The sequence below is a fragment of the Colobus angolensis genome, unplaced genomic scaffold, assembly GCF_000951035.1.
Source record: "Colobus angolensis palliatus isolate OR3802 unplaced genomic scaffold, Cang.pa_1.0 Scaffold42, whole genome shotgun sequence".
Lineage (NCBI taxonomy): Eukaryota > Metazoa > Chordata > Mammalia > Primates > Cercopithecidae > Colobus > Colobus angolensis.
This window is the reverse complement of record NW_012117599.1, coordinates 1,221,175-1,233,132: the sequence shown is the minus strand read 5'-3', so window position 1 is coordinate 1,233,132 and position 11,958 is coordinate 1,221,175. Positions and strand designations below refer to the sequence as shown.

General features: G+C 51.7%; 2 protein-coding genes across 4 annotated transcripts in view; one reads left to right on the top strand and one right to left on the bottom strand.

Annotated features, from left to right (window-relative positions):
* LMAN2L (lectin, mannose-binding 2-like) overlaps nt 1–4,795 on the top strand; it is a 35,637-nt gene extending 30,842 nt beyond the window's left edge. For all 3 annotated transcript variants that reach the window (XM_011956525.1, XM_011956523.1, XM_011956526.1), the window contains 2 exons: nt 2,880–2,999; nt 3,327–4,795. In XM_011956525.1, coding sequence (XP_011811915.1) covers nt 2,880–2,999; nt 3,327–3,469 — 263 coding nt within the window. In that variant the 3' untranslated portion in view covers nt 3,470–4,795. The remainder of the gene's footprint in view (nt 1–2,879; nt 3,000–3,326) is intronic.
* Nucleotides 4,796–5,854: 1,059 nt separating this feature from the next.
* FER1L5 (fer-1-like family member 5) overlaps nt 5,855–11,958 on the bottom strand; it is a 70,920-nt gene continuing 64,816 nt past the window's right edge. Inside the window, exons 38-49 of the mRNA XM_011956646.1 lie at nt 11,607–11,698; nt 11,026–11,196; nt 10,654–10,802; nt 10,281–10,420; nt 8,706–8,794; nt 8,348–8,443; nt 8,008–8,149; nt 7,664–7,763; nt 7,395–7,588; nt 7,108–7,217; nt 6,372–6,519; nt 5,855–6,266 (exon numbers count right to left, since the gene is read on the bottom strand). Of these exons, the coding sequence (XP_011812036.1) occupies nt 6,042–6,266; nt 6,372–6,519; nt 7,108–7,217; nt 7,395–7,588; nt 7,664–7,763; nt 8,008–8,149; nt 8,348–8,443; nt 8,706–8,794; nt 10,281–10,420; nt 10,654–10,802; nt 11,026–11,196; nt 11,607–11,698 (1,656 nt within the window). The 3' untranslated portion in view covers nt 5,855–6,041. The remainder of the gene's footprint in view (nt 6,267–6,371; nt 6,520–7,107; nt 7,218–7,394; nt 7,589–7,663; nt 7,764–8,007; nt 8,150–8,347; nt 8,444–8,705; nt 8,795–10,280; nt 10,421–10,653; nt 10,803–11,025; nt 11,197–11,606; nt 11,699–11,958) is intronic.

Sequence of the window (11,958 nt, the reverse complement as noted above, 5' to 3'; positions counted from 1 at the left end):
GATGGTCTCCATCTTGACCTCGTGATTTGCCCGCCTTGGCTTCTGAAAGTGCTAGGATTACAGGCATGAGCCACCGAGCCCAGCCTGGAAATCTGGATTTTTAAAATGCAATCTGCTGGTCTTTGAAACTCTGGCATCTGATTTTTTTTTTTTAAATCAACTTTATTGAGGTGTGCTTTCCATACAACAGAAAAATACAGTTTGAAGAGTTTTGACAAATATTTACATCTATGTAGTCACTATTACAAATAAGATATGAATGTTTTCATCATCTACTGAAAGCCTTATTATCTATCCCCCTTTGCAGTACGCCCCCCTGTCTCAGATTCCAGGCAACCACTGATCTGCTTTCTGTCACGTAGGGAGATTCGTTTGGCAGTTAGGTTCTAAGCACTGAGCAGGTCAGACCTGTGGGAAGAATCCAGCCTCGGCAGGGGGACAGGAGGCACAGGCTGGAGATATTTGCTATATAATCTCATTATATGACTACACATTTTCCTTTGAGCTTACAGGTTTCTGGGTTAACGTCCTGAAGTACTTTTTTAATGGAAAGTCTCCAACTGTCAGAAATGGCAGGAGAGAATAACTTTTTGTCTATTCTAAGTTTTTTGCCCTAGGTCTTTAGTGAGAGTACATAAGTTAGTAAGTCAGTGTTCTCTGCCCATAGAGTATCCCTAAATGCAAGCTGTTTCTTTCCTTTGAGGTCCTTCTTGTTGCCATCCTCTCACTTGTTGTGTAGTGGGTTGTTGAAAACTGCTGAGAAAGTTAGGATGTTTCCCTGCTGTTCCAGGCTTTAATGCCCTGCATTGCGTGAGGAGCATTGCCTTGGCCTTTTATCCTGTCCCATGGTTTAAACTGAGACAGTTTAAACTCTGACAGTTAACATTTTTCCAACGAAGATAAATCCAGTTTTTCACCTCCTAGGAATCTGCTAAAGATTCTAGTAGTCCAAGCAGCTGTGGATGCTCTCCTAATAACGTAAATGCCCAGAAGTCCAGGCCCCAGTCAATAACCAACCTAGTAGCAATGAGCACCCTAGCACTCAGATTTGTGGTCTCTAAATACCAATTCCCACTAAAAGGAACTGCAGCTTCCTTGAGAAATGGCTGATGCAAGGTTTGAGGTAGGAAATCTGTGAGTTGGAACTTCCTAGAAAAGCAAGGAAGTTATAAAAAAAACTTCTGGGTTTATGCAGGAAGGGGAACATCACACACCAGGGCCTGTCATGGGGTGGGGGGAGCAGGGAGGGATAGCATTAGGAGATACACCTAATGTAAATGACGCATTAATGGGTACAGCACACCAACATGGCACATGTATACATATATAACAAACCTGCACATTGTGCACATGTACCCTAAAACTTACAGTATGATAAAAAATAAATTAAAAAAAAAAAAAAGAAAGTATTGAGAAAAAAAAAAAACTTCTGGGTTTATGTAAAGAGACTCAGGAGGCAATAGGCTCCTACTGGACAAAGACAGGTGAGTTGAGCATCAGTAAGAGTCTTAACTTTAGTGCATTGCAACACATCAGATATGGTTAAATGTAGGAGTTTATAATGATACTTTAAAGAGAGAAATCTAGTCCCTAATTGCTTGATCTTCTCTCTGGTAATTATTGGGGAAATTAAGAGTCACAGTTACAAGAAGCCACAGAGAAACAGGCATCATCCAGAAAGGCAGCGTATCCCATGCCCATAGCTGTGCCCTGCCCGTGGCCCATTAAACAGCTGCCATGAGACCCTTTCTTGTGGTACGTGAGTATGCACGTGTGTGTGCTCTTCACCAGCAGGGAAGCTGCAGTCCTACTGTGTCTCTTCTTACCGTGCTGGAAGGTTTAACATATGGGATTTAATTCTTGTTTTATCTCTAAATGTTTCAATTATACACATGCTTCTTTTTTTTTTTGAGACAGAGTCTCGCTCTGTCGCCCAGGCTGGAGTGCAGTGGCGTGATCTCAGCTCACTGCAAGCTCCGCCTCCCGGGTTTACGCCATTCTCCTGCCTCAGCCTCCCGAGTAGCTGGGACTACAGGCGCCCACCACCTCGCCTGGCTAGTTTTTTTGTATTTTTTAGTAGAGACGGGGTTTCACCGTGTTAGCCAGGATGGTCTCGATCTTCTGACCTCATGATCCGTCTGTCTCGGCCTCCCAAAGTGCTGGGATTACAGGCTTGAGCCACCGCGCCCAGCCTATACACATGCTTCTTGATGTACAATGGTGTATGTCCCAATAAACTCATTGTAGGTTGTAGATATTGTAAGTTGAAAATGCATTCAATATACCTACCCTACTGCTCATCATAGCTTAGCCTATGATGTGCTTAGAACATTTACATTAGCCTACAGTTGGGCAAAATCCTCTAACACAAAGCCTATTTTGTAACAAAGTGTTGAATGTCTGATGTAATGTATGGAATACGGTACACGACGTAGCGCCGGTTGTTTACCCTTGTGATTGTGTGGCTCACTGGGCGCTACAGCTCACTGCTGCTGCCCAGCCTCAGTGCAGAGTGTCGTCCTACACATCGCTAGCCTGGGAAAAGATCAAAACTCAAAATTTGAAGTGTGGTTTCTGCAGAGCGCATATTCCTTTCACACCATCATAAAGTCGGCAAATTGTAAGTTGAACCATTTTAAGTCAGGGATCTTCTATACAGGTAATGCATGCTTGTTGATTAAAAACTTAAATACAGAGGAATATAGAATATGCCTTGCTCCCTATCCTTATTTTTAGTTGCAAAATGGAGAGGCTTCAATTATTTTTTCAAGGTCACTGCTGGTTAGCTGTGGATCAGAGGCTTGAACTAAGATACTGACTTCAAGAAACATACCTCTTTTTCAAGTGGCTCAAGTCATCCTTCTTCCATTTTTCTTCAGATAATCACGATGTCATTTCCCTGAAGTTGTTTGAGCTGACGGTAGAGAGAACCCCAGAAGAGGAAAAGCTCCATCGAGATGTGTTCCTGCCCTCCGTGGACAACATGAAGCTGCCTGAGAGTGAGCACAGGGCCCAGGAAACGGTCCCATAGCTGGGGAGGAGCTTGCAGTGCTGTACGGCTTCCGAGGGGACTTGCACCCGTAGCTCACAGGGCGGTCTCTGCTCTGTGTTCTTCCTCTGAAGGGTAGGAGCACTTGCATCTGCCTTTCCCCTTCAGGTTACAGATGAGCAGCTGGAGGGCCGCTTTGTTTCTCGGTTGGAAAGGGGGTCTGAGCTCGGGCTTCCCAGAAACAGTCAAAAACTGGGGGCCGGACAGCCTGCAGTTTGACCCTTCCCTCCTGGGTGGGCGCCCTGTGTTCTGACTTGCTTCTCTCTTGCTTCCTTAGTGACAGCTCCACTGCCGCCCCTGAGTGGCCTGGCCCTCTTCCTCATCGTCTTTTTCTCCCTGGTGTTTTCTGTATTTGCCATAGTCATTGGTATCATACTCTACAACAAATGGCAGGAACAGAGCCGAAAGCGCTTCTACTGAGCCCTCTGCTGCCACCACTTCTGTGACTGTCACCCGTGAGGTATGGAGGGAGCAGACACTGGCCTGAGCATGCAGCCTGGAGGGTGTTCTCGTCTCTGGCTGCTGGTTCGGGACTAGATTCTGTCACTGGAGTTCTGAATGCAGGGACCCCGCATTCCCATGGTCGTGCATGGGGACATGTAACTCTGGTCTGGGAAGCGCCCACCCCAGGCAGTGCTGCTGTGATGTGCCTTTCCCTGCAGTCCTTCCACGTGGGAGCAGAGGCCTGAGGAGAACGTATGCGGCTGTGATGCCAAAATCCCAGAACGGAGTTTCGTATCCCAGGCTGCCTTGTGGTTTGACTCAGAGGGCCCTTCTACGTCATTTTTTAATCCACAGAGAGTTAAAAACTGGTCACACCACATCCTTTCTGACCATCCATTCATTGGGTTTTGCATTTGACCCAACCTCTGCCTACCTGAGGAGCTTTCTTTGGAAACCAGGATGGAAACTTCTTCCCTGCCTCACCTTCCTTTCACTCCATTCATTGTCCTCTCTCTGTGCGACCTGAGCTGCGAAAGGCATTTGGATGCCTCTCTGTTGGGGCCTGGGGCCGCAGAGCACACCTGCGCTTCACGGGCCTTCATTAGGCGGCCCTAGGGAGAGGGCGTTGTGCTTTGGATCACTGTGCCAGCTCCTGTTCTCTAGCATGGGCCCTGGGTCTATGGACTTCCCAATCAAGTCTCTTCAGGCCCTCAGTCAAGTTTGGCTAAAAGTTGGTGTGAAAATCCAGAGAAGCCTGGAAGACATCATAGATGCCGTGGATTAACTGTGAAACTGACCGACTCCAGGTTTGATACCAAAAGCAATATTTGTCATGGGGTCTGACCACATGGAGATATTTCTGGACTTGCTAGAGCCTGCTTAGCTGCATGTTTTGTAGTTACGATTTTTGGAATCCCACTCTGAGTGTTGAAAGTGTAAGGAAGCTTTTCTTCTTATATCTTGGGCTTGGATACTGCCCAGAGAAGAAGTTTGGCTTTTTTTTTTCTTAATGGACAAGAAACACTTGCTGTTCTCATGTTCCAAGTCTGAGAGCAACAGACCCTCATCATCTGTGCCTGGAAGAGTTCATTGTCACTGAGCAGCACAGCCTGAGTGCTGTCCTCTGTGTGTCAGCCCTTACTCCACTGCCTTATCTGACAAGGGGTCACATGCTGCTCACCTTACTGCCCTGGGATTAAATCAGTTACAGGCCAGAGTCTCCTTGGAGGGCCTGGAACTCTGAGTCCTCCTATGAACCTCTGTAGCCTCAGTGAAATTCTTAAAATCACCGATGGAACCAAACATGAGCTTCTGACTGTGTTCTTTCTTCTAGGAGTGGGTCTGGGGAAAGTTCGGGCCTTTTTTCTGAGCTTCAAGCCCATCAACCATTGTTTTGCCTTCTCCTGGGTTGGAAAAGCCCTCAGCTCCGCTCGGAAGGAAAGGGGTCGCCTTGGCTAGGCGTAGGCCTCTGGCTCTTCAGGCTCTGTCCTTCCCATGCACTTAGTTAAACAGCACAGGCTGGAGTGCTTTCCCTGCAGGTGGGATTCAGGTGAGGCAGAGACGAGGCCTCCTCCTGCCACCTCCCCTCCACAATAGTAGAATGGCTCCAGGGTGCCAGAGGACAAACCGTGACCTGGAGCTTGGCCTTGGAGCAGGGAGAACTGCCAAAGGAGATGGTGGTTTTGTCGTTTTTGAGTTGAAGGGGAGATTGTATGGACCCACGGGAGGACCTAGGTAGGCTCTTGATACGGCCAAGGCAGCAGTGCAGGTGGAAGGGGTCTCATCAGAGGGGAGGGGCGGAGTGCGAAAGATGGAGCCTGTGGGGTTTGTATGATTCCAGCTCATGAATACCTTGAGGCTTTTTAAAGAGGTCAGGGAAGACGTGAAATGCAGTCCCCACCTGCCTTGGGGTCCTTTAGAGAAATGTATGGTGCAAGAAAACCACCTGACCTGGCATAGGATGTCCTGCTTTGGCTCTTGCTTTTTGTTCTAGAAAGAAATGTTTCCCATCATGAATGGGCGGAATGTTGTCCTGGGCAGCGTCATCCTGGCTGTGTGCTAGAGGAGGGAGATGCCTGGTCCCTGGTAAGGCTGTTCTGTACATGCTGTGGGTGAGAGCCGGTGCCTCGGCTTGCTGCTTACCCATAAGGGCCACTTCTCCCAATCACCCTTTCCCTCCATACTAAGAGGCTCTGATTTCCCTCCATACTAAGAGCCTCTTAGTATGAGAGACCCTGTGGACTAGGGGTGGGACACAAAGATGACGTCACTGCCTGTCCCCGTGAGTCTTGTCTGAAGGGCTGGCATTTTCAGCCTTTCATGTTGTCTTCAGCACCCCTAGATTACAAGATGGCTCTCTGGTACAGAACGTGTTTATTTCAGTGGAAAATTACAGCTCTGCTCTTCTTGTTGGAAGTGATTTCTGAACACAATAGCTAGAATATCCCTAGCACCTTGCATCTATCCTAGAAGACAGAAACAGAGAACTGGCAGGCGGCCCGAGGGGAGGGCTGTTGGTAGAGGGGGAAAGCCAGGCAGCGTGGGCTCATTAGTCTTCTGGGGCTGGAAGTTCTGGGAAAATGTTACTCAGGTGATTGGTAGGTCCTGGGTGGAGTTTCCACTCATGGTCTATTGTAGGCTTTAGGTTTGGATCCTGGGTGGGAAGGATGGAAGAGCTGGCGTTGCTGGTGTTTAGTGAAGTGATGATATTGAATATTTTAATGGGAGGATACAGCTGAAGTTGAGGTTTGATCCAGCTCATGGCCAAATAGTGCTAGAGAGAACAGACAACAGTTAGCCTGGGGTGGCAAGCTGAAGACACTCTCCCCAGACTCATCCCCAGGCCGCCTCTGTCCTTGCCTGCAGGGCTGCCACTCACCGGAGCTGAATAGATAAAGTTGAACAGCATAAGTGCTGTAATCGATATGACCACAAAGGCTATGAGTTTGAAGCGATAGCGTTTCCAGAAAACAGAGCAGAAGTGTTGAACTGGTGACCGCAACCACATGAAAGAGGTGTGGGGGCGTCTGTCCAGGAGCCAGGGAAATGGCAGAGAATGGTAGAGAGAACCTTCAGGTCAAGCAATCGATGCAAAGAGCTTTCTTTTTTAAAAAAGCAATTTCTGGGCCAGGCGCAGTGGCTCACGCCTGTAATCCCAGCACTTTGGGAGGCCGAGGTGAGTGGATCACCTGAGGTCAGGAGTTCGAGACCAGCCTGGCTAACATGGTGAAACCCTGTCTACTAAAAATACAAAAATTAGCTGGGCATGGTGGCGGGCCCCTGTAATCCCAGCTGCTCGGGAGGCTGAGGCAGGAGAATCGCTTGAACCCAGGAGGCAGAGATTGCAGTGAGCAGAGATTGTGCCACCTCGCTCCAGCCTGGGTGACAGAGTGAGACAATTATCTCAAAAAAAACAAAAACAAAAACAAAAAACCAACTTCTGCTTACCCCAACTCTCACCCCAAGTCTGTTCTTTGCTGATTGTCTGAGCACAGAGCTGTGGGGTGGGAGGGTGGGAGGTAATTACCACCTCTCCGCGGGAGGCCCACTGGTCACCACCCCACACACACGGACGAGCAAGACAGATCTGGTGCTTTTGCCCCAAGGACCCTTACAGGGGAGGATGAAGTGTAGGGTACTGGTTGGGTTCTGACTGGCCTCGCCCGGCTGGCTTGATTAAGGCTTCCTTCTCTGACAGAATCTCCAGGCTCATCTTCACCTTGCCCTAGGAACACCATGGGTGAGGGGGAGGCTGAGTTCAGACAGCAGAGCCAGGTAGTTTTAGGGCCTCTTCCCGGGATCGAGAAAGGAAAAGGGATTTAGCTAGGTCCCTAGATGTCTGTTAGAGCCAGGACATGTGGCAAAGCAGTCCTAACCAGTAGACACTTTCCCCAGCTCCTACCGACAAGCGCCATTTGCCACCATCGAGGACCTGGCAAGGCCACCAGCCAGTCACAGTCTTCTTCTTGAAGAGGGAGAAGTGCTTGTATTGGAGGAAATAGGGCCACTTGGGGTCGGCGTCCATCATCCTGATGGAGCACTGCTTGGCGTGCCGAGCCGGGAGGGGCATGTCAGACAAATCCAGCTCCAGGACCCCTGAGCCCAGAAAAATGACATCAGCAAGAAGGAGCTCTCTGTCCTGTGGTCACAAGCCCTGTGTCAGGACCTCACCTAGGAAGTCGTCGGGGGAGAAGATGTCATTGTCCCAGACCTGGATGATAAGTCGGGCTGGGAACTTCATGGATGTGGCATCCAGGCTCCATATGTACTCCTGGGGGGACGGCAGAAGAGCATGTCGCTGGCCTGTCTCCGGGACGTTTCCCTCGCACCCCTCGGTGGCCCTCCACCCAGCAGTGACAGACCATCAAGGAAGAGGGTTTCCATCCGAGGACATGTTTCTGCTGTTCTGGGACAGATTGTGAGCCTCTGGAGGGGTGAGGGGAGGAGCTCCAGGAGCCCGAGTCTCTTCCTGTGTGGCCTTTCGCCCCCCATGCCCCCACGCCCCAGCCTGTTACCTTCTGGCTCTGGACACACGTGCGCTCCGCCGCCAGGTAGTCCATGGTAAAGATGAACCGCCAGTTGAAGTTAGCCTCCCCGGTCAGCGAGTGGTAGTGGATGTCTGTCTTCTGCATGTCCTTCTCCAGCCCATACAACCACCTGGGGCCAGAGTCCTATCAGCTGCGGCTCATGTGCATTGTCCCCACCCGCAGCTGCAGCCCCGTGGGAAGGGCTGCCCAGCCGACAGCAGGCCGAGCCGGAACTGGAGAGGTGTCCCATTCAGGACTGGGCCGTGTCGGCAGGATGGCAGAACTGGGGAACTGAGGGGCTCGCCGGAGCCTGACTCCTCTTCCTTACCCTTTGATGTAGATGTCGCTCGTCTTCTCTCTACTTAAATTGTCATCCACCAGGTCCACATTGGCGGTTTTCCAGATGACGCAGCGCAGCTCATACCTGTGGCCACCGCGCTCTGAGGCTTTGCTGAGGAGGAGGTCCCCAGCCACAGCCTCGGTGAGGGCGGAGAGGCCTGCGAGGCCGCCCTGTGTGCTCTTACTCAGTGTGGGCAATTCAGGGCAAGAAAGCTCCCAGGAGAGCTTCCTCCCTTCCCGCCAGAGAAACAAATGACTGCAACTCAGTGCCTGAGGAGAGTGGTGCCCTGCACTGGGGGGAGGCTGAACTGTGAAATGCAGCAATTGGGAAGTGGGCTGTCACTCACCGTTTAGGCTTTCTGGGGTTGATGTTGACTGGGGGGCCAGGAGGCCCCAGCTTCTTGGGGAAGATGTCCACCCACATTTGCACCTTTCCCTAGAGCCGGGATACATTGGCTGGTGGGGGGTTGCTAGTCTCTGTTCTCAGCAGGCTGGCCTGGGCTTCCCTGTCCCAGGTTCTGAGGTCTGCGGAGGTTGTGTTCCCAACACCAAGGGGGAGGGCACAGATACCTGTGAGGCCACAGGCGACCACCCACCAACTTCCCCCTTTCTTTTGACGGAGAGAGTAGTAGCGCAGTGAGATTGGGACACGGTAACTTTGGGGCTGATGGCATGGTGCTGGGATTCCACTTAACAACAGGTCTGGAGGGTGAACACCATCCCTAGGTCATGCTAGGTGGCCTGTCTGGACGGGGCTCCAGATCGGGCTTGGGGCTTCATTTATCAAGCAGCTTGGGGTTGCTTGATAGCCTCGAGTATGAGGAAACTAGATACCAGTCCAGATTTTCAGGTCATTTTGTGTTATGAACTACAACCTAAGGGTATTAAGCTAGCCACACATACAGAGGAAAGAAAGTAAGGGATGAAAAGGGGGAGAAAAGGAAAGAAAAAGGGCAGAACTGCCAACATTGAAAATACACAAATACGTCCTGCCTTTCAGACTACCTGACCTAATTATATTCTTTTGAAGTGACCCATTTGAGAAAACAGGTGTAACGAGAATGGTTTTTTATTTTATATGTTTTTTGAGACAGAGTTTCCGTCTGTCACCCAGCCTGTAGCGCGGTGGCACAATCTCAGCACACTGCAGCCTCTGCCTCTCGGGCTCAAGCGATTCTCCTGCCTCAGCCTCCTGAGTAGCTGGGATTACAGGCACCTGCCACCATGCCCAGCTAATTTTTGTATTTTTAGTAAAGAGGTTTTGCCATGTTGGCCAGGCTGGTCTCAAACTCCTGGCCTCAAGAGATCTGCCCGCCTCGGCCTCCCACAGGCTGGGATTACAGGCGTGAGCCACCGCACCTGGCCAGAGAATGGTTTCTTAAAAATTTTGCTCAGAGAGGACTTTCTGTCTGGAATGTGGGAGAGCTTGAGAAGTTTAGAGAAATGAGATGAGCCATGATGGTGGCTGCAAAGTGAATGATGATTAGGTGCCTTTGGGGATTTGTATTTGTCTGTTTGGGGTTCTTTGCTGTGGAGAAGACACAGCCTGCAATTAACAGCCAGAACCAGCGTTGTCACGTCTGCACTGTCTGACCTGAGCGCCACCTTCCCACTCCTCGGGAGAGACTTAAGGCAACGGAGACATTGACTGGTAGGGCTCCCTAGTGCCTCCCACAGCTGGTGCATGGCCTCTGTTTCTTGTAGATGACCTTTCCAGCTCTGAAATTCTCCATTCTAAGTGACATCGCCAGAACTTCTTGCTTATTAACGTGCACAGCATGCTTGTCTTCTGTGCATGTACGCTACCGAATGTTTGGCCTGCCCTTCCCCTCTCATGGGCGACGTCCTGGGTGGACGGGCATCTCTGTCTCCTGATCTAGCTCCTCCCATAGGAGCCAGGAGTGGCCCCTCCAGTCTCATACCTGGTCGATGCCTGGCTGGCTGTCACTGTACAGTGTGCGGGTCTCCACGTGCTCAGGCACCAGCCCCTGGGTGTGCAGGAGGTAGAGTGCAAGGCGTTCCTTCTTGGGCCCCAAACCATGAACAGCAGGGGTTTGGGGTTCTGGATTGGAGAGGGATGGAAGGAGGGGGTTGTGAGGTCGTTAGCCTTCCTATCAGCCTCCCCACCTCAGCCTGGGTAGCAGCGAGGGAGAGGGGTGGGCTGCCCTCTGGCTCCAGGGAGCTCTTTCCTTGTGCTCCCCTTTCTCCCCCGAGTCTGTAGCTCTTCCATTCTGGAGCCTCACAGCTTCCAGAGGCCTGTGTCTGTGCTTTCTGCTACTGTTCTGTGCTGCTCACCAAAGCTTTGCAGCTTGAATTTTTTCCCATTATAGAAAACAGCATCTTCGTCAGGACTGAACAGAGGCGGAGGCAGCCCTTTGCGCTTGGCATAGCGTTCTAGGAGGTAGCTTGGGGGCATCTGATCCCGCCATCTAAAGGGTCCTGACCTGTGGGGGTGTGAGAGGAAGAGGTCTGGAGGTTCGGGTCCTCAAGAACACCGACCACTGTGAGCCGCAGGCTGACCACGGGTGGAAGCTTGGGTGGAGACTGGGCAGGCCTGGGCCCCGTTTCCTGCCCCGGATGCAGGCTTCTCCCAAGGGAGCTGTGGGCTCACTGTGGGCTCACTCTTGCACCCCAGCTGACTCCCTTCCCCGACAGGCCCACTCTCACTGGCAGTAGGATTTGGAGAGCCCACAGTGAGCTCCAAAGCCAGACAGGAGTCGGTTTTCAAGGTCGATGACTGTGGTTCCTATCTTATCATCAGGTGAAAATAGGTCGAAGTCATAGAGCTGGATCTCTAGGTCCTTCTCCAGGGGGATGTTGCAGGTGAGTTCAAACATCCTAGGGGCGAGGTGTTGAAGACAGCAGAGGATGTGGGCAGTGTCTCTGTGCCCCCCTCCCTCACCGGGGTCTTGGCCCATAGGCCCCTTGTTTGTTCATGGAGATTGTGGAGAGCAGAGCATGGGGTAGGCTGCCTTCTGCCAATCGCCATCCCCTGGTTATGGTTGAAAATGACTTTGGATAGGCCTGGTGTGGGGATCTCAGCTCCCCTCCCAGCCAGAGTGAGAAACGGTAGAACCAGCCCACCCATGCATTTGTCTTCTATCTGTTGAGCACCAGGGCGTGTAAGATGCTGTGGTAGGAACTTGGAGGCTGGCCAGCAGTGCCAGCGTTCTGTGCCTTCTCCGGCCAACTTCCGGCGGGGAGGGGGTGGGAGTGGAGAAGGGGTCTTGGGGGTTGGGGCAGCTCACGTGCCGAAGACGGGATCCAGGGTGTTGGGCTGGTACATGTCCCGGCTGCCAAGCTCTGTCTTGCCCAGTTTCAGGATCACGTAAGGGTCACACTGGGGTCAGAGACAAGTGGGGGAAGGATCGGAACTGGGGAGGCTGTCCAGGTGTGTCAGGGAGGGTGGGAGGGGGTGGAAACAAGCCCCTTGCACCACATGGAGCCTGTGGGGCGTTGGCGTCGTGTGTGTTGGTAGTTGGAGGGGCTCCCAGAGACGGGCTGAGGGGAGCGTGTGGGGCACCCGTGCAGGGAAGGGGTGAGGGGAGCGTGTGGGGCACCCGTGCAGGGAAGGGGTGAGGGGAGCGTGTGGGGCACCCG